The sequence below is a fragment of the Sparassis crispa genome, assembly GCF_003851025.1.
Source record: "Sparassis crispa DNA, contig_000000F, whole genome shotgun sequence".
NCBI classification, from domain to species: Eukaryota; Fungi; Basidiomycota; class Agaricomycetes; order Polyporales; family Sparassidaceae; genus Sparassis; species Sparassis crispa.
The window spans coordinates 3,036,764-3,056,827 of NW_020939747.1; the positions used below are offsets into that span (position 1 = coordinate 3,036,764).

At 55.1% G+C, this 20,064-nt stretch overlaps 8 protein-coding genes across 8 annotated transcripts; 4 read left to right on the forward strand and 4 right to left on the reverse strand.

Moving 5' to 3' along the window:
- Positions 1-462: 462 nt before the first annotated feature.
- On the reverse strand, positions 463-2,107 carry SCP_0111320 (Mitochondrial carnitine carrier; the record flags this gene model as incomplete). The annotated part of the gene is made up of 10 exons (XM_027753361.1): positions 463-507; positions 570-596; positions 656-784; positions 845-983; positions 1,032-1,171; positions 1,228-1,383; positions 1,439-1,502; positions 1,554-1,662; positions 1,726-1,849; positions 1,898-2,107. 10 exons carry the CDS (start codon positions 2,105-2,107, stop codon positions 463-465), a joined length of 1,143 nt encoding a protein of 380 aa, XP_027609162.1.
- A 106-nt stretch (positions 2,108-2,213) lies between these two features.
- On the forward strand, positions 2,214-5,600 carry SCP_0111330 (predicted protein; the record flags this gene model as incomplete). The annotated part of the gene is made up of 4 exons (XM_027753362.1): positions 2,214-2,844; positions 3,513-3,755; positions 3,803-4,336; positions 4,390-5,600. The coding sequence occupies 4 exons, from the start codon at positions 2,214-2,216 to the stop codon at positions 5,598-5,600; spliced, it is 2,619 nt and encodes an 872-aa protein (XP_027609163.1).
- Positions 5,601-5,845: 245 nt separating this feature from the next.
- On the forward strand, positions 5,846-11,083 carry SCP_0111340 (hypothetical protein; the record flags this gene model as incomplete). The annotated part of the gene is made up of 20 exons (XM_027753363.1): positions 5,846-5,926; positions 5,975-6,121; positions 6,182-6,311; positions 6,362-6,455; positions 6,514-6,577; positions 6,628-6,740; positions 6,808-7,129; positions 7,184-7,634; positions 7,708-8,223; positions 8,335-8,425; positions 8,500-8,664; positions 8,743-8,951; positions 9,005-9,132; positions 9,193-9,251; positions 9,301-9,430; positions 9,478-9,783; positions 9,836-10,082; positions 10,137-10,390; positions 10,447-10,648; positions 10,707-11,083. The coding sequence occupies 20 exons, from the start codon at positions 5,846-5,848 to the stop codon at positions 11,081-11,083; spliced, it is 4,086 nt and encodes a 1,361-aa protein (XP_027609164.1).
- Positions 11,084-11,243: 160 nt separating this feature from the next.
- Positions 11,244-12,940, reverse strand: SCP_0111350 (Probable secretory pathway GDP dissociation inhibitor; the record flags this gene model as incomplete). The annotated part of the gene is made up of 7 exons (XM_027753364.1): positions 11,244-11,430; positions 11,483-11,627; positions 11,684-12,117; positions 12,177-12,285; positions 12,358-12,682; positions 12,740-12,871; positions 12,923-12,940. The coding sequence occupies 7 exons, from the start codon at positions 12,938-12,940 to the stop codon at positions 11,244-11,246; spliced, it is 1,350 nt and encodes a 449-aa protein (XP_027609165.1).
- A 284-nt stretch (positions 12,941-13,224) lies between these two features.
- SCP_0111360 (hypothetical protein) lies at positions 13,225-15,198 on the reverse strand (the record flags this gene model as incomplete). Its single annotated transcript, XM_027753365.1, has 5 exons — positions 13,225-13,424; positions 13,481-13,535; positions 13,591-13,971; positions 14,026-14,589; positions 14,641-15,198. The coding sequence occupies 5 exons, from the start codon at positions 15,196-15,198 to the stop codon at positions 13,225-13,227; spliced, it is 1,758 nt and encodes a 585-aa protein (XP_027609166.1).
- A 166-nt stretch (positions 15,199-15,364) lies between these two features.
- On the forward strand, positions 15,365-16,017 carry SCP_0111370 (Low molecular weight phosphotyrosine protein; the record flags this gene model as incomplete). The annotated part of the gene is made up of 4 exons (XM_027753366.1): positions 15,365-15,522; positions 15,587-15,608; positions 15,669-15,866; positions 15,925-16,017. The coding sequence occupies 4 exons, from the start codon at positions 15,365-15,367 to the stop codon at positions 16,015-16,017; spliced, it is 471 nt and encodes a 156-aa protein (XP_027609167.1).
- A 155-nt stretch (positions 16,018-16,172) lies between these two features.
- SCP_0111380 (Aldehyde dehydrogenase 5, mitochondrial) lies at positions 16,173-18,723 on the reverse strand (the record flags this gene model as incomplete). The annotated part of the gene is made up of 17 exons (XM_027753367.1): positions 16,173-16,247; positions 16,311-16,338; positions 16,399-16,436; positions 16,492-16,711; positions 16,770-16,946; positions 17,005-17,101; positions 17,156-17,188; positions 17,247-17,294; positions 17,358-17,400; positions 17,455-17,482; positions 17,533-17,781; positions 17,838-17,861; positions 17,919-17,973; positions 18,031-18,117; positions 18,172-18,248; positions 18,301-18,434; positions 18,493-18,723. 17 exons carry the CDS (start codon positions 18,721-18,723, stop codon positions 16,173-16,175), a joined length of 1,644 nt encoding a protein of 547 aa, XP_027609168.1.
- A 254-nt stretch (positions 18,724-18,977) lies between these two features.
- Positions 18,978-19,940, forward strand: SCP_0111390 (SH3 domain-binding glutamic acid-rich protein; the record flags this gene model as incomplete). Its single annotated transcript, XM_027753368.1, has 5 exons — positions 18,978-19,047; positions 19,100-19,204; positions 19,284-19,330; positions 19,380-19,393; positions 19,448-19,940. The coding sequence occupies 5 exons, from the start codon at positions 18,978-18,980 to the stop codon at positions 19,938-19,940; spliced, it is 729 nt and encodes a 242-aa protein (XP_027609169.1).
- Between the last annotated feature and the right edge of the window lie 124 nt (positions 19,941-20,064).

Sequence of the window (20,064 nt, forward strand, 5' to 3'; positions counted from 1 at the left end):
ATATTAAGGTCTGCCGCACATGATCGACGCGACATTGCTCTTCCTTTGCACTTGTTTGTAGTAGATTCCTCTTCCACCTCAAACATTACTGAGTAGCTATCGCCAGCAACCTCTACGACCGAGATTTGAATGATGAGACTGTGTTGGTCCAATTTTTTAACTTTTGTATCCGAAATGATACCCGTGGGTGTTCTCCATGGTCCTGCCCTTTCACCACGGCAGTATCTGGATGCATTATGTGAGGTACCTTGCAAGTAACTGGGCCGGTTCCCGAAAACATTTACAATGTGTTTTAGCCCCTTGCGTGCAGTCTTGCGTAAAATTCATATCTCCGTTTGGACGACCCCTACTAGGCGGAGGTGGAATCCCAGAATTTGCAGCAGCATGGTATTCCAACGTGTCCACAATTAAATGCGCAGCACAGAACCCGTGGAGATCAACAGCACACACAGAGCACGGGGCTCAGAAATACTTGTCCATCAGTTGTCGCGAGAACTCCACCCCGACCTGCACGCGAAAAATTGCACATTTCAGACGTGCGTGGTGTGCTCGCGTTAAAAATCACTTACGAAGGTGGCCGCGTTTGCGGGGAAGGCCTGTGGGGTAGAAGTGTCAGTGGAGATGCGCGACCATCGAAAACGCGCAAAACGCGCACCCTGGCCATCGCAGGCCCGAGGCCCTTCCACAGCGCGCCAACGCCATCCGCTGCAATCGTTTTTCGTGCGCAGTCGAGGAAGCCCGAGTAGGTCCCCGTCGGCGCGGACTGGATGCGCGACTTCAGCACCTGCGAGCGTAACGCTGATCAGAAATTAGCGGACAGATTCGCGCGACAGTTCGGACGCACATCCGGGGGTATAGCGATGGACCACATCGCTACACCGGCGGTTCCGCCGGCGATGACGATCGCGCCGAGGTTGAGTTCGGAGGGCGAGGAGCCCGCCGGCGTCAGCAGCTTCTTTGTCACCTCGTACGCAGCGAAGTACCTGCGATGCGAGTGAGCACGAGTCAGAAGCATAAGATGGAGAACTTACGCGGCGTTTCCCGGCCCGTCGCGCCAGATCGTCGCCGCAGACCCGCGGTACACGCTCCGGATACCGCCCTCCCTGTACAGGTGCTTCACGACGTCGAACACGCCGGTGAACTGCTTGCCGCTTTGGCCCTGTCCTTGCACCTCGCGAACGCGTCACTCAGGTTCGCTCGCTGCGCTCCAAAAAAAATGAGACTCACTTGAAGGAGGACCTTGGCGCGCTCGACGGGTGCGGTGACAATGGTGGTGGGGATGGCGGAGAGGAAGCCAGCGGTGGCGAGCTCGGGGATTGAGAGCTCCTGGCTGGTGCGCTTGGGCGTGACGGCGAGGATGAGCGCCTTGGACATGTCGTATGCCTGACCGAGGTTCGGAATTTAGCGCGAAGCCTGCGCAAGCGGGAGAAGGGCTCACCCAGAAGGAGACGGCGAACATGGGCGTCACGCCCAGCAGTGGGGGCACAACGCCCCGGTACAACCTGCGCGGCGCGATGTGAGTATGGATGGAACAGAGGGGGAGGAGAGCGTACCCCGCTGCACCATCGCGTGCCACGGTCTTCCGTACGGCGTCGACGGCGCCGGTGTATGTCCCGGGAGACGCGGTCTGCAGCCGCGTCTTGATGAGATCAAAGGGATGACCTGCGAGGGTGAACGTGGTGTGAGTTCGGACGGACTAGGAGAGATATGTGCAGAGATTCTGACCAACAAGAACCGCTGCAACACCACCAAAACCGCCGGCGAGGAAAGACTTGACCGAGTCAGCGGTGGACGGGGCGCTGGAGGCCGGGATGTGAAGATGGGCCTCCTCTGCTGACGACGTATCCGACTGGAAAAAAGAGCATAAGAAACGTGTCACAAAGGAGAAATTACTGACCATTGGCGGTGATGGTTGGTGAGAAGGAGACAGTGGGACGTGGGCACCGAGAAGAGCAGCACCGGGGTTGTGGACGTCCGTCGGAGGAGCTGTTCTAACTTGGCCGGAAAGCCCCGCACGTGATTGGGGGGAGAAATACGATCTGATAAGATTGCGGGGAAGGACATCTCCATCAGAGTGATCCACGTTTTGGGGTTGGGGTTTCAGCATGTGGGTTAGGGTTATATGAATAACGTAATGTCGCAGCTGCTTGTCGGAACCGTTCACGTTCTGCGACTTTGCTGCCCTCGACGACGACGACTCTCCTTCGGACAGCATGCGACTCTGGCCAGCCATCCCACTCGCTCTCCTCGCTCTTCTCCCTCTCGCTTCCCCGTCCCAGCTTCCGCTCCCTGTCCCCTCCGCTCAGTCGACCACTCTCCTTGACGCCCTCTCCGCAGACCCGGACTACGTATCCCTCATCAAGCTCCTCCAGCGCGCAAAGCTTGTCCCCACCCTCAACAGACTCAACGGGAGTACCCTCTTTGCTCCCACCAACGACGCTATTGCCGCCAACTCCCTCTGGCAGACTGCCCTAGACGACCCCCTCAGGGACAACCTTCAGGAGAACCTCCGCCAGCAGCTCTTCTACCACCTCCTAAATTACACTCTTACTATTCTGCCTACTGAGAAGCTCCCCCAGGAGCACAAGACCCTCTTATATCCCCACTCACCTAAGGAGCCTCCATCCAGCGAGCCTCCGCCCAACCCGCCATGGATGCCGATACCCAACGGCACTCTCGGCGACCAGCCCCAGCGTTTGCGCGCCTCACATAGAGACGAGAGCATGTGGGTCGGCGTCGATTTCTCCGGCGACGGCGGCGCCCGGGTCGTCAAAGACAGAGTTGACACCGCTAACGGTGTTCTTCTTGGCATCGACACCGTACTCGAGATGCCTCCAGACCTAGGTATGTTTCCCGCAGTATTTCCATCTACCTAGACGTCTGCACTCGCAACGCGTTCTCAAAACGCCCGCAGTGTGGACCGCATACGTGCTTGTGCGCGCGGTCACGACTGTGTTGGGCACCGGTCACGATCTCATTTACCTTCGAGATTATCCGAGCAGCCATGACGATTGTCGAGGTTCCCACGACTACTCCTGTAGCGTGCCCTGCGATGCCCTCGGCGGCAGTAGGCATGGGCCCACAGAAGCTGGTGGTGAGTGCGTATGTGACACGTTTGTGGCGGAGGATCCGTCACAGCTGGCTCCCGCCGCCTATAATCCATCTGTCACAACCTGCCGCGTCAAGCGCGTCGGGTGGCATGCGCACCCAGGTACAGTATTCACGCATGGTTGCTGGGATGTACGGTGCTCGTCGCCCGTAGGACCAATCCCTACAGATTTGGTGTGATCATTCACATTGGCCGTGGCGCGGTTGCCACCACAGCGCGGCATCCATGTCTTACAAGCGTATATAATATGCGTAGCAGATACGCATATTAGATACGCATTTCCCATTATCGGTACGGGTACGTGTTTCTAGAGCGCGTTCGGTGTGCGCAACTCCCAATGGATGGAACGTTCTCCTTCTGGTGTTTTGTTTCTATCTCGGCTCCGCTGATATAAATACCTCAGCAACTTCCGTCTCGCGTCACTCGTCATTTCCGTACTTCGTCACACCGGAGATTGCCACCTTCCTCAACTCCACGCCGGAGCTGACCGTGTTCCTCCCCATCGACGCCGCGTGGGAGGCCCTTCCCTACTACGAACAGCTCTATCTGCAGAGCCCATTTGCCGCAGATGACTTGCGCCGTATCGCACATATGCACGCCGTCCAGGGTGTTGTGTACGCCGAGTCCTTCTCTGACGGGAAGAAACGTAGGTCTCTGACTTTGAGTTCCCGCTTACTTCTGACAATCGTGCAGTGACCACTATAGACGGTCGGAAGCTACTAATTGATTCGAAACACGTCTCCTCGGCGGATCTAGTCGAGCGCGACATATACGCAGCAAATGGCGTCGTTCATTCCGTCTCAGAGCTGCTGGTTCCTCCAGGAGCTCTCAGGTTGACTACGGAGAAGTATCTACTCACGCTCAACTGTTCCGCCTTTGTCTCCTTGCTGCATTCCGTCAATCTCACCTCGCTCGTGAACGGGACGGACGCCCACTACACCCTCCTCGCACCCCGGGACGACGTGATCAGCCTATTCGGAGACGGTGAGCTCCCTCAGCGCGGGAGCGAGGAGCTGAAGCGGATGTTGCAATACCACTTTATCTCTGGCAAGTGGACTCCAGAGAAGCTCAAGGATGGAATGCTCCTTGAGACTGCGCTCGAGGAGCCTGGTCTGGGTGGTGGCAGGCAGGTCCTGAGCATTGAGGTGAGCGGCGAGGTCAAAGGCGACAAGAACGACAAGTCGCGAACGGTGAGGTTTGGTGGCGCCGGTGTTATTGGCGATCACGGTATGTATCCAGATGAGTTGATCGCCGCACGCATCTATTGAATTATCGTCTAGTGAAAATCAATAACACGGTGATCTACTTCGTCTCACGTCCACTGGTTCCTCCATCCGACGCGTTGTCGATTGCGCTACCCGAACTCGAATGGTCTTCCATCCTCGCCGCGATCTTCTCCACCAACTTGGCCGATACGCTGAAGACGACGCCGCGCACGACGCTCCTACTGCCGCCCAACGACGCGTTCAAGCGCCTGGGCATGCTCGTCTCCGCGCACTTGCTCGCCGCGTCGTCTAAGCTCGATTTGGAGCGCGTTATCAGGCATCACGCGCTCGCAGGGGTCGAGTACGCGCAGTCGATGCAGAACGGGTCGCAGCATACGTTCGCGACGCTCGAGGGCTCGGACATGCACGTCGACCGGCGCGCGCCCAATGGTAGCGTGATCCTCAGCGCGAGCGGCGGTTGGGCGTCGATGCAGTCCGCGCTCATTCCGAGGGATATGCTCACTCAGACCGGCGTCATTCATGAGGTCTCGGACATCATGATTCCGCGCTCGGTCGAGCTCACGATTGGGAAGCTCGTCAAGGCTGCTAAGGCGACGACCATGACAACGATGATGGTCAAAGCCGGGCTAGACTGGATATTGAACGGCACTACGCCACCCGAGGGTACGCCTTGGGCGGATATGGGATTGTCGGGCGCGGGATGGACGCTCCTCTGCCCGACTGACGATGCCTTCAAGGAGGTGAACCTCACACAACTGTACGCGGACGATGAGCAATTGGTCGCTATCGTGAGCCAGCACCTTATCCCGTCGCAGCGCCCCACGCACGCGGAGAACGTGCTGAACAACAATCGGCCGCTCGCGCTGGACGACTCGGCGGTGTACACGACGCTCTTCGCGCAGCGGTCGGCGCGGCAGGATGGGGACGTGCTTTTCCGCGCAGTGGACGAGGACGAGGGGACGGGCACGGTGGTGGGCGTCAAGGATGCGCGCGGCGCGCACGGCCAGGGGGACTGGGCACGCGTGCTCTCGTGGGGGCGGTCGACGACGGGCGGGGGTACGGGGGGCGTTATCCAGATTGACCGGATGCTGGCTCCGTACTATCCTCCGTGGTATCTCGAGTACTGCGCGCCGCTCGCGGTCGGCGTGGTTGGGGTGCTTGGGATCTGCGCCTTCTTCGCCGGTGTGCGCGCTCTATGGCGGCGAGACACTACAGAGGCGACGTACGAACCGATAGGTGGGTTCGTGCGGGACTCGGACGATTAGTAGCGGTCGATGCGATGGATATGTTATAGATTGCTTTCGCATGGGATGGAGGAAACACGGATTGTAGACAGCTATGTATGTTACTATGTATATTATATTACTCGTGCTCAGCCTCCGCAGAATTTTTCCCCAGTGTCGTGCACTGGGTGTACATGGTGCACGCCACAGGCACGTGGGCGCGGCGCGCACGTCGACGCCATGTCCGTGAGCGCACCGAGCGTCTCGACGTCCCCGCTCTGACCGCCATGCTCGAGCTGCTGCAGTCGTATACCGGCAGCCCCACGACCACTCTCTACTCCCTCGCGCTCCCCCGCGAGATCCTGCTGGTGCGTGCCCTTTGACTTGACGGTGTTTGTGCTCACCGTGTCTTGCAGCTCTATCCTTCAGGAGACTCTGTCGTGATTCTGAATGCTCGCACGCTCGTCTTCGTTCGTGCGCTCGCCTTCTGGGAGGCATTTCCTGGCACACGCCATCGGAAGGACCCAATCCAGTGTCTTACCATCGATCCCGGGATGAAGCTCGTAGGTTCACCACCTCTAGTTCACCTCGCACTCACTAAGTTAACAACTTGCCAAACGCAGGCGGTCGCATCCATGGGCTCGCGTGTCGCCGCGTGGTCCCACTCCGGCGTGCACAGCGACGCCTGGCGCCTACACTCAACACTGCTCCTGCCCGAGGATGACCCGGTCACGGCCATTGACTGCAAATCCGGTACGTCTCTTCTCCGATGTAACGCGGCGGGCCTGGCTCACGAACTTCAGGGCTGCTCGCGGTCGGCACCCGCTCCAGCCTCTCCGTGTACACGCTTATCCTGGAGAATGACCTCCTGACGTGGTCGCAGAAGTGGAAATGCTTGTGGGCTTGTTTCTTCCTCTTGTGGATTCGCGAGTGAGGGCTTATGGTGGTTGGACAGCATTGCGACTCCTGCGTGTGTGCGCTTCTCGCCGTCTCTTATGTATATTGCTGCTAGTTTTCTGGTGCGTGCTGGATCCTTGGTGCGCTGATTGCTCTTATGGGATGGATGCAGCATAATAATATCGTCCGAATATATTCCACGGCTTCCGGTCGACAAACGCAAGCTATCCCGCATCCGCGACCCTTGACAGATATTGTCTGGCGCAGACCACAAGCCACAAGCCGGTGCGCGGCTAGTTCATCCTATGCCTAATTTACATTTCCTTATTCACTTGTCACATCTCATGGACAGTGATGACCCGATCCTCTACACCACCACATCAGACGGCACCCTCCGCATCTTCCTGCCCGTCCTCGACGTGCCGCAGTACATGCAGCTACATGCCGCCCTTGACGCAGCGTCTGCGTTTCCCTTCCCCACCGCCCCCACTACCTCCAGCATATTCCCTCTCGACAGGGACGCCGTGTCGTCCGCGCTCACCGAAGTACTGGCGGGTGCTCAGTCTGAGTCCGAGGACGCACGTAGTAGACGCGTCAGGGAGATCGCAGAGGAGGGGTGGGACCTCTTTCTCCGCGTCCTCGCAGACGGCTCGCTCGTCGTCCAAGCCGTTGCCGTGCGTGGGTCTCGTTCGCCGCTAGAGCCCCATCGCTGATACAGCAGATATCAGAACATCAACCGCCGACCGCCAACGCTGCTGAAGCAGTTCACCCTGCTCCGCTCTCCGCCAGGGCTCCTCCTTGGAAATAGGCCGCCGACGCAGCTCTTCATCATCCCCGCTCCCTCCGGCGGCTCTACACCTACGCTCACACTTGTGACGGCCGCCCCGCTCGCGTCGTACACACTGTCACCTCTCCCGTTCTTCGACGCCCGCGCGGACGGGCTCCGACTCCTCGCACGTGCGGTGGAGGAGGAGACGGGCGCGCAAACACTGAGAGAGATTGTGCGGTTTGTTAGGACGCCGGAGGGAGAGGGCGTCGGGGTGTTGTGGGAGGACGGGAGTGGAAGGACATGGGCCGTGGGCACCGGTGGGAAGGAGAAAGGTATGAGTTTGGTACGGAGAGGAATTTGGAAGGCAGACGCGTTTGGGTCAGCGGACCAGCTTGTTGTCCTCGATAGTGGTGCGTTCATTGCGTTGTTCGTCACTCAGGCAGTGTCGCTTTCGAATTCTGAATGGTGTTTAATCGTACGCAGGCAGAAGCTTCGTGACATACGCCTCGTCAACCAATCTACTAACTCTACACACTCTGGACGATGCCCCTGCTACGCTCACGGTTCCACCCCTGCTTTCGCTTTTCTCCTTGTTCTCACCTGGGTCGAACTTCGCACTCATCGGAATAACACCGTCTCATGAGGTTCTCTTGTTCACCCTTGTCCCGCTGTCGCTGTATTCGCGACGCGTCTTGCCTCTCGGTATAAATACATCCCTGAAAGTAATATTGCCAGTAGACCCGATGGCGTGGAGCGGACCATATGCGCGCGCAGCGAGCACCGAGGAGCACGACGTCCTACTGAGCGTATCGGTGGATGGCGAGCTGGCTTTTTGGGTGCCCGGTGAGGAAGTAACGGGCATGGTCAGTGTCGCGGCCGTGAACGGTGTGCGGAACGGCAAGGATAAGGGCAATGGCTGGCGGTGTACGGGGCGGGTTAAGACGGGGCGAAGGGGGCTGAGCATGGCCGGATGCAGCTCCGCGAAGAAGTCTGTCCTCAGTACGTACACTACCCTCCTTTATCAATTCATTTTTGCGCGAAACCCGTGCGCCGTCTTTATGTCGTCGTGCTCGAGACTGTGATTGAAGGTGTACTGAAAGCAAATCACAGTTGTGCCCGGGAAGGACGGCCAGGAACTGACGATCTGGGACTCGAAGGAGTCCGAGTTCGCTTCGGGCTTGGAGTACCGCGAGATTTTCGAGTAAGCAATGCGTCCGTGCACTATAACTCAAGCTGATTCTAGTTTTCCGTCTTCCCATTGACTTGTTCTATTAGTTCCTCCGATCCCATTCAAGACCTCGACTGGACAGCAACCCCGGATGCCCAGTCCATCCTGGCGGTCGGATTCGCGCATCGTGTCGAAGTGCTGTGCCAGCAGCGCATGACGTACTTCGACGAAACACCAGCATGGGGCCGCTGCTGGACGATTGATGTTGGGAGGTGAGCGACCGGTATTCAGTGTCGTTTGTTCCTGCCTGGGTTAGTTCGTGGATGTCATGGACTGATTATTCGGAGCAGCATGATCCCGCACCCAATTAATGACTCAATTTGGCTCGCGCGGGGCGCTCTCCTTGTCGGCGCCGGGCATTTCATGGCTCTCTTTGGGCAACCGCAGCCCGTACTTGAGTCAAGCGCGTCGGAAGAGAGCCTGTTCGAGCATGTGGCGCGCTACAATGGCCCGCTGGAAGATTACCACCCGCAGATGGTCCTGCAATGTCTACTCTGGGGTGCGGCGATTCTCGCTATATGTTGGAACTCACAGCCTCATGGTGCACTGCAGAAAAGGTGGAGCTCGTCAAGAAGATCATCGTGAACCTCGCGCGGAATCTGGAGAGCGGCAAGGATGTTGAGGAATGGCGGTGTGTACCGTTCGAAGAGTTCTTCCAGAAGGATGAGATGGCTAGGGCTGTACGTGGTGTGCTCGATGAGGGTGTATTGTTTTGATGCCATTGACATATCACATCGTAGGAATCTGTCCATAAGCAACAGTACTCACTGCTTTTCAGTGTTCCAGAGACCAGAGAAGTGTAAGGAAATTTGTCCGATTCGTCGTGGTCGTACTGACTTGTATACCAGGTCTGATGACGATCAGTTCTCCCGATCACTCGTCAAGCAACTCATAGAGCGACTCGAGGAGCAGCCGTTGCCGCATCTGACCTCCAACGAGCACGCGTCTCTACTGGTGCTGATACAGGCTACTCTGGAGGTATACCGCTTCGCCCCTTCGTTTCCATACGTACTGATCACTTGCAGATTCAAGAGCAACGACGGGCCCTCGACGCGAACGGGCTGAGATACCTCATCTCTACGCGGAGTTTTGTTATCCAGAACCGCCGCTTGTCTCTGCCCAACACGCCTGCGTCCAACGGCAACGGTGCGCTGGCTGGACGCATTCGCCCGCGTGCGCGGTTGCGGTACCGCGATATGATCTGGGCGTTCCACAGCGAGAGCCAGGACTTACTCCTCTCGACGTCTGTTGCGGCTTGCGGTGGAAAGATGACGTGGACAGATGCACGCGCTCTAGGTGTTTTCATATGGATGCACTCCGGAGAGCCAATGGTATCCCCTTTCATGACTAGTGATGGCTGAAATCGCTGATGACATTTCACAGAGAGCGCACATGGAAGTCATCGCGCGGAATCAATATATGGCCGGAGACAACCGTGATCCAACAGAGTGTAGTCTGTTCTACTTCGCTTTGGGGAAAGGCAAGCTTGTACATGCGCTCTGGAGACAGGCAGCTTGGCACAGGGAACAAAATGTGATGCTCAAGTTTCTGAACAATGACTTCACGCAGCCTCGTTGGCAAACAGCAGCGTTGAAGAATGCGTTCGCGCTTCTAAGCAAGCGGCGGTTCGGTGAGTGTCTCTACACATTGTGAATTGCTGGATAGTGACCGTTATGCATTTCAGAGTATGCTGCGGCATTTTTCCTCCTCGGGGGAAGTCTGAAAGACGCAGTGAATGTTTGTATCAAGAACTTGTCGGACTTCCAGCTCGCAGTTGCTCTGGCTCGTGTGGTAGAGCAAGACGACGATGGGCCAATCTTTCAGGACATCCTAATCAATACTGTAGTTCCGCTTGCCTTCAAGGAAGGCAATAGATGGCTAGCTAGCTGGGCATTCTGGTTACTCCACCGCCGCGATCTCGCGGTGCGGATCCTCGTCGTATGTCTGCCCCAAGGTTTTCTCCAGACGATCATGCCTGACCAAGCGGTTGACAGACTCCGCTACAGGATATAGCATCTGTCCTGGATGTACGGCTGACGGAAATCGGCGACCCTCATTATGATGACCCGAGCTTGGCGCTGCTGTTCTCGCAACTTAAGTTCAAGACTCTGCAGACTGCCAAGGGTACGAGCGAGATTTCCGGACGCACAGAATTCAACTTCGTACTCCAAATAGCTCGCGTCTTCTGCAGGATGGGTGCGTGATTTGCCAGTTCCAAGTCTAGTTTTCATAGTAGTAAGCGGCGATTATCCAGGGTGCCACGTCTTGGCTCTGGACTTAGTTCGGACGTGGTCGTTCCATAGGCCATCGACTGTCGTTCACGACGGTCGACCGCTACGGCGACCACCTAGTCCAATATCTACCCGTTTTGCCCTAGAACCCGCGTTGCGACGCAAGTCTTCCATTTTCATCGACATGGACGTGACCACTGCTCCTCCCACCCGCAGAGCCTCCCCAACGCCGCAGGTCACCAACGGATTGCCTGCAGTTGGACTACCTTCAACGGTCTCAGGCGAGGAAATGAAGGAGGAGAGTGACTTCATTGCGCGGAAGGCTGGTCTCGGAAGCTTGATGAAGTCTGCGAAGCAGGATGTACAAGTACCGGAGTTCAGTATGGACGCTTTTTTCTGAAAATCGCCATGCTTCCTCCGCGCGAGAGGTCCTGGACATGCCAGCATCCAGGGTACATGAAGTTGTTCTGATTGTGTATACAGAGTAGAGATCGCGATGAACCGAATGCAGAAGAGACCGAATGGGAGATGATGAAAATTGCATGTCTAAAACTGCTGTATTATGCCTCCACTTCGACTTCACGCTTCTTCAGCACGAGATCCTTGCCCACGACCCTTTTCCAGACATCGTTTACATCCTCGACGACGGTCTCGAAGTGGGACGTAGCATCGTAGGATCGCGTGATGAAGATATTATCAGCTTCTCCGGTCGCTGTTGGGGTGTACAACGACGTGACCGACACGAACCTGCGCGGATCTAGTGAGTGGGGTGGTCAGAAAAATATGTAGAAAAACTTACTTCTCGTAGATAGGGCCAAGCAGCGACAGACCAGGCGCAATCTCTTGCTCAGGTCTGTTGGTCTCCACGATGGTACTGACAATGGCGACGTACACGTCCTTAGCGCAGACGTTGTGCGTCGAAGACACCATCGCAATATAGATATCTGCTCCACCATTTAGTAAAACATCACCGAGGATGCAAACCTGAAGCGAGACGCACCGTTTCGCCTACCAACCTGGTTCTGTGGGATAATGATCTGTGCGCTGTCTGCATCTTCCGTCTGCGGGATGGGGTGCTTAAGAATGCAGATCGCACGGACGACCTTGCATTCCTCCACCACTGAGACTTTGCCTCCATCAGTGGACTTGCCTGCCCCGAAGTAACTCGGGTCACCGATGACCTGCTTAGCCTTGACCGTCTCGCTACCACTCCTGACGCCGACGAACTTGCCCTCGGCATCGGTGACGATCTCGTCGATGTGCTTGTCGAGCATATAGGTTCCGCCGTAGATGGCGCTCAAACGCGCGAACGACTGTGGCAGCTCGCCAAGGCCATAGAGGGGATAGATATACGGGGATTTGCCATAGCGCGCCATAGATGAGGTGTAGAGAATGATCCGTTCATACGTTTCCCTGGCGGGCTTCGCCTTGTAGCTAAGAGAGTTGCATGCTCAAGAGCGCGTCCAACAGCGTCGGAGTATTATACAACTTACTCGTCATCCAGATAAAGTGCCATAGCGTGACCAATGAAGTCCTGGGTACCAGGCTCGAGACCGAACTTCTCATAGATCGCGTTCATAGAGTCCTTGTCCAGGTCAATGCCTACCATAATAAAGGATAGGCAAGGAGTTACTATTCGAAGAGTCGGTTTGTTTAGATGTCAGACGGACACACCTTGGTGGGTCGTAGGGTCGTCGTTCCTCCAGCTCTGCAGGAACTCAAAGAACCTCTTCGCCCGTCGCTTCTCGAACAGGCCCATGAGCGGGCTCCTGACCGCCTCCATCTCCGTGCTCGGGACCTTGGATATTTTGCCATCGCGGTAGACGAAACTGCCCGCGATCTGCTTGAACTCGAGGTATCTGGTGACGTCGGTGTGCACGAGAATGCGTGTCAGCTCGCCCGAGGCGATTATGAACTTGGGGATGAGGTCGACGGCGTAGTCGCGGTCGCGACCGAGCTCCGCAGGCGGACTCTGGTCTGGTCTAAACTTGCGGTAAAGCTACGTGCCACGCGTCAGATATATTCTGCGAACATCGCCAGCAGTAGCGTTTCTGACCTGAGCTAGATTCAGGCTTGCGCTGTCACCACCGTAGTAATCATTTCTATCCATGTGAAGGACCTTCTTGCCCTCTACGGACAGCAGACCGGACAAAATACATTCGGTTAGACCAGTACCGAGAACAATGACCTGTTAGCAAGTCAATTTCACCAGGTGGAAAGTCGAGGGAAGGACTGGTACATCGTATTCTTCATCCATCGTAGCTCAGAGAGAGAAGAGTGTAAAGGTGAAACAGGTGTTGACAGACTCGCTATGGAGATCGCTCATATACGCGTGTATCGATCCAGCACGTGCTCACCTAAACCTTGCCGTCGCGGTGTATTCAATACAGTACAAATTTCATGTAAAGGCAGCCATCTACTACTTTGGATATCGACGGCAGACACGCGTAAATTTACATACAGACCTTCCATCCATATCACCAATATAGTCGTACAGAGAAAACACCGCGACTTGAAAGCCTCACATCACCGTGAATGTATTCACTCCAGGTCTGTTTTCAGACGCTTTTCAATAGCCTCCACAGATGCAGAAGTCGATGCTCTCCTTTTGCGTGAGTAGATAGCACTTGGGGACACCTCCTGTATCTCAGGTGTTTGCTTGGATGGACCCGGCTGAGAACTGGGACCAGCCTTTGCCTTCTTCGCCCCACGCCTGAACTTGCGCACCCAGCGGTCGATTTCTGGTTTTAATTGGTTGATTCTGGAAGTTAGGCAGGATGATATAAACTGTGCGAACCTGTCTTGAATCTCCCATAAGCTTGCGCATAAGCCTCCAGAGATCTTCGTGAATGCTGATGTAGAGGAGTGAGCAACCTAGAATATTATTGCAAGAGGAAACTTGCGCACCTTGGCCGCGAACGGCTTCCACTGCTCGGTGCGAGTCATGAAATCCCAATTCGGCTGGGATGCTACGTGCCTGGCGAGGACACGCAGATCGGCTGAGAGGAATTGATCACCTGAATGCCCCATGTTACGCAGATCGTCTTCGGTATCGTAGTCCGACTCTGTGGGTCGTTTGGTACCAGTGATGCCTTGGTGAACGTCAGACTCGCCTGCAGATAATAACCCAGAGTCAGAGCCACACTCATTGTTGCCGCTGGATGAGTGCTCGGGAAGGCCTTTGTTTTGGGCCACTGCCTTCTTCCTAGCCGCAGCGAGTATCTTATCCGGTAAATCATGGTGCCGGAGCCAGTAGCTCGACCACGAAGCCGCAGAATGATACGGAGCCTAGGGTCGGGCCAGTGAGTGAAGATAGATAATGTCAGTATATGGGGCACGTACCTTCTCAGCGAGTAAAGCACACAGCTTCGCTTGCTTCAGGTACGGATTCTTACTGAGCTTCCGTTGAATGAACTTGATAAAAAAGTCTTTATCCTCCTCCATGAACCTCTTCCCTTTTCTTGGCGCAGTTTCAGAAAGAGGTGGGGACGGCGTGCGCGATGGTAGCTCAGGGATCCGGAGATTATTATGAGTTGGGTGCAGGCTCACGACGTCTTCTACATGACGCCGAACGGTAGTAGCTGGCTTATCCGAAGATCGCTTCGACTTTATAACGCGGCGGTCATGACGCTCACCGTGTGCCCGGTAAGTGTTGGTTTCACGAGTCGATGCAGAAGTGTACGGATGGCCTTTGTGATGCTCATCCTGGTCTGTTAACCTGGGGAGAGACGCAGAGACCTGTGTTTCAATTTGCCGTCCAGTATTGCTCGAGGATGACTGAGAAGTAGAAGACTTCTCAACCGTCTCAGGCTTTACAGGATGCTGCAGATTTGCCGCAGCCTGGTCCAGTCTATCGACATGTTCCAGGTAGTAATCCTTCCATGCCATCGCTGGATGGTTATTGACCTATATTAATAACCCGTCAGCAAATCGCCGTGAATCCTAACAGGAACGTACACCATGAAGCGCTTCTAGGGCCAAGCGTTTCGTCTGTTTCTTTATCCCTCCATCATGCAGTGCCTGGATGAGGCGTTGTTCGTCGTCTGGAAACGTCCCCACCGCAACATTCATTTGCAGTGCACTCTGCACAAGGTGCATCAACGTGAGGTTAATCGCAGATGCTTGCTGGCCCAAGCCCGCTTGGCCTATATTCGATGCGAAGAATGGCTGGTTCAACAGGTGCTGAAGGTCAGCCTGGCTGAACTGCTGAGGAGCGCTCTGGCTAGCTTGAATGCCCTGGTTCGCCTGTCTTCCAGGTACATTCTGCCCAAGCTGAGGCATGCCTTGCAAGGTGAAGCTTTGGTTAGGTTGCTGCGGTAAATTCTGGTTGTATTGGGGAAAACCCTGGTAAGGGTTGTTGGAGAGCTGAGCGTGAGGGAGAAAAGGGATCTGTGGCGCAGCCGCGTAGGGGTTGTTGGTGCCAGCTAACTGGGCATACATGGAGAGCAGACTGGAAAGTTGAGCATGATCGGCGGTGTTACCGCCTGTGTTCTGCGGCGCGAAATTCGGGTTCATCGCGACTGAAAGGATCAGATAGTCGAGCGAAGGGGAATGCTAGATGTTAGGCGCCCCGTGCTTTCGCGTAAATCCCGTGACTGGACGCGTTCCACGATTGCTTCAAGTCTACTACTGTATGCCCGTCTGAGCCGCGTCGTATACTTTCCCAGAAGGGTTCTCTGCCATGTCCCAGTCCATCTTGGTTGTCTGTCTTGGCAACATTTGTCGTTCTCCCATCGGGGAGGCCGTCTTGAGGCATGTCGCGAAGGAGCGAGGCGTCGACCTCACCGTGGATTCCGCAGGTACTGCGCGGTATCACATCGGCGAGGATCCAGATGACCGGTGAGTGGATCCACACTATAGTTATGATTCTAATCTCACTTATCGCGGTGTCGGATGGTCGTAGTGCTGTAGCTGTATGCCGCAAGGTCAGCTTTCCCCGGTTCCTCTTATGCTCTGCCCTCAGGTCGCCAATTTGTGCGAATCAGAACAAAGTACCCATACAGCACAGCGCTCGCCAGGTCACCGCCGAAGACTTCCGCGCATTCACGCATATCCTCGCCGCTGACGAGGCGAATCTACGTACTCTCCGTCAGAGAAAGCCCCACGATGCCACGGCTGAGGTACGACTATGGGGCTCGTACCTCGACCACAAGCAGATCGACGACCCGTACTATGGTGGTGCTGTAGGTTTCTGCATTCTGTCTACATATGCATATGCTGAGCACTTATCCGCACATATAGGAGGGTTTTACAGAGTGCTTCAACCAATGCCTGCAATTATCGCATGCACTTCTAGACGAAATCATCGGCAAGGCCGACCTGCAGCTCGCCTGATATTTCTCATGATACTGACACCACTGCGTGCACCTGATGGACTGCTAGCTTGCATGCACACTTTTTGCATTGTAACATTGGAGTAGCATAGATTTGTACAATACGAGCGAATGTGATATCCTGGCCGACTGTCCTCTGCGTGAGACTTGCGCTAATCAGTGGTGGGTCGGCATGTCGACAGACGCCTTGTTGCCGATAGCATCCTCTGCTTTCCACAGTGCAGTGGTCGTCTGCAAGTGAACAGCCCGCATCGATGTGAGTGAAGGAGAATATAGACATAGTAAGAGACTCGCCTTGTTCTGAGTATAGAAGTCGATACCGCTGAATGAAAATGAGCAATTGTGAGACACAACGCACAGAACGAAACGTAGTTACACTTACCTTCTGCCGTAGAAGGGCACGTCACCCAAAAAGCTCGCCTACATTTCACACATCAGCATCAATAAGGTACACCCTGCAAAACAAACTACACACCTTATTCCCGCTCCACGAGAACATGGGCAACGGCACTGGGATGGGCACATTGATGCCCACCTGGCCGACCTCAACTTCACGCTCGAACTTACGTGCAGTAGCCCCGCTCTGAGTGAAGATGGCTGTGCCGTTACCGTACGGGTTAGCGTTGATGATCGCAAGTGCATCATCCAGAGTGTCTGCCTTGAGGACGATCAACACGGGGCCGAATATTTCCTCGCTGTGGTGTGCGACACTCAGTGCAAATTGAAACGCAAAAAATAGAGGGGAAGGCTCACCGGTAGCACCTCATGTCGGCCGTAGCCTCAATAACAGTGGGTCCAACCCAGTTGCCGTCTGGATAGCCGGGTACTTCCAGGTCGCGCCCGTCGAGGATGATCCCCCCACCCTGCTCTTCGGCCGACGCTATCAATCCAGTAATACGCCTTTTGGCGGCCGGAGAGATGACCGGACCTCTGAGATGGACGATATTAGTTGGCATGGAAATAAAACCGCCTGAATTACTGTACTCACAGATCAGCACCCTGCTCAAACCCTTGTTTGACTTTGAGTCTCAGGGCGCGCTCGCAAAGCTCCGGCAGCCACCCTTGAGAATCACCGACCAACACAGCTACGCAAATGAAGGTGACCTTCAATGGAAATTCGCAGTCTTGTCAAGACTTACCGACAGAGATGGCCATGCATCGTTGTCCAGCAGCTATGCATGAGCGCGCACTCAGAAAATGACATGATTTGAACGTAAGGGAAATACTCACCGCCAAATGCGGCGCCGACAAGCGAGTTAAGCGTGTGGTTCTTGTTCGCTGAGATGATATGAGCAGAGTTGCAGTGACGGCGTAGTCAATATCGCGATAGAACGAACATACCATCAGGCATGACCACCGCATGATTTTTTGCACCCATATTGACCTAACCACCACAATTACTACGCGAGCGTGACTGTATCCGCGTGATTCAACGCACCTGAACCCGCTTGCCAGTCTTTCGTCCCCTATAGCAGCGTCAAGGTATAAACACCATTTATGTAGGTTATTCACTCACCGTTCATAGATGTGCCGACCCGCACGGTCTCCACCCACAAAGCTGATCGCTCTGATTGAGGAATTATCACATATTGCATTCACCGTCGGAACGGTTCCATGCACCACATTAAGCACGCCTGCGGGCAGACCCGCACGTTGGCATAACTCTGCAATAATCATGGCTGCGCCTGGATCACGCTCCGACGGCTTCACGATGAGCGTGTTGCCGGTCGCGATGGCCATGGGAATGGTCCAAAGCGGAATCATGCTACAAAAAATGCGTGAGCCATCGCACGACAAGGTGACTGTGAAAAATGGACTTACGCCGGGAAATTGAAGGGTGCGATGCTGAGTGAAGAGTAGCTTCAATATTCTGGGCAAAAACTGCAGCCGAAAAATACACACCTGGCACACACGCCCAATGGAAGACGACGAGTTGAAGTATCCATATCCTTGCTCACTAAGGAAAGGATTCATAAGAATTACACGGAGTACCTCGATAACATGTGTGTCTGACCTTCAATTGTATCACCCAGGAGAGCGGTAGCAATTCCAGAGGCACTCTCGACAACCTGAAGTCCGCGGAGCAGGTCACCTTGGGCATCTACGACTCGCTGTCAATTGCTTTCGCACTTGAAGGATACTAGCATATGCCGACCTGCAATAGTTTTTCCCTGCTCCAAAACAATGCTGTTCGCAACGGCATCAGCGTTCTTGCGTAGCAAATGCTGCAACCTGGTTGCTTCTTCAAAGTCTGACTAGTTAGAAATAAATGTGTCAAACGTACTCCAGGACGAATCGCTGGCGGGTAAGAACACTCGACCGGCTCCAAGTCTTGTACGCTTCTGAGGCAGCATCGACCGCCTGCTTAAACTCCGAGGAGGTCGTCTCCGGCACGCGGGTCAACAACGTTTGCGTCGCCTATGTCCACGCTTGGACTCAGCCACAGGCAGACAGCTCAGAGAGTATGGAAACGTACTGGGTCAACAACGTCAATCCACTCTGACGTCTGGCTCTCGACGAACTCGCCGCCGACGAAGTTTTTGGTGTTCCCGCCGCTTGCACTCGTGCCCTTCCACTCTGCTGAGATCTGCTCCGCCTTCGCGCGAGCGACAGAGCTGAGTGCACTGAGAGGCGGTCGCGAAACTGCGGTCGCGAACGACCTCCTCACGCCGTGGATCTGACGCACATGGGGTAGCTTTGCTGGCATGGTTGGGTTCAGACGAACTTCAGGACGCTCTGGGTGAAGGTCAAGCAGCTACACAGGCCGTACAAGTGTGAATAAGCAAAGCGGAGTGTAATTTCGGACGGGAGACAACATATCCGTGTCACGGCAGTCATGGGGCCAAGAAAGTGAGCATTCACGTGGGGAGCGCGTTGAGCGCCCGCGGCGTCATGGACAACATGCTCGGGTGGATGCTCATCGTCTCTCACATCAAGCACGCAGAACAACATTCTTACAGGATGGCTCCACCTCCCATTCAGCTCTTCCTTACCACCATCGTCTCTCAACCAACTCTCCGCCAACGCCAAGGTCTGCGCCGTATTGCTCTCTAGGAATCCTGATCTTACGCCTGTCGAATCAGAGTATATTCTACGCGTTCTTCAGGTCAAGAAGGTCCCCTTCACCTCGTATGATCTTGCCTCGGATGAGAACGCGAAGAAACTCTGGAAGCGCAAGGCTCCACTAGGCCAGTAGCGGTCCGCTGCCCTGCATTGCTCTCGTGCCTTGTGCTGCTGATCGAGCTTGTTCCAATTGCGTATTAACAGATAAGCAACAGCTCCCAGGCATCTTGATCGGAGGCGAATTCCCTGGGGTATGTGCGGACTTCTAGTGCTAGGTAACATATTAACCCATCTCGATAGACTTTCGCCGATTTGTATGTCGTTCGCGTATGCATTTGCTAAGTGGATGCTGATGTGTACGTACGCAGCGAAAAAGCTGTAGAATTCGAGGAGCTAGACAAGTTCCTGCGTCTCGATGAGGAGTACAAGGCCTTCGAGGATGATTCCCCGATACTCGCCGCTCAACCTGTTGGTGTCCCTGGTGCATACTCTCCCAATCAGATGCACCCCCACCACCAGGCTCCACCCTCTCCACAGCCTTCTCCCTTGAAAGGGAAGGGGAAGAGCGAGGAGAAGGCAGAGAAAGAGTTAGACGCTGGTGAACAGCTGGGCGACCCGCGGCTGCAAGGTGTGAACGTGACCGAGGACGACTTGCTCGCGTTGATGGAGGAACTTGGTCTCAAGGGTGATGAAGCTAATGATTTGGTCAACATATTAACAGGGGATAGCACATTGCAGTCTGGGGGCACGAAGGAGAGCGCTAAGAGCGCAGTAGACAAGGGGCGCATAGAGGAGAGCAAGGACAGAGATAGCGGCGCTGTCGCGGCCAAAAACACAGACGTCAAGGTGAAGATCGCATGACCCCGACCGTGTAATGATACCCGAATAGATGGAATTCAGCAACGCCAATTGAACGAGATCGCAGTGTTCCTGCGAAGCTACAGTGAATTACAGTACAAGTATCGGAGAGCGGCAATAATGTTAT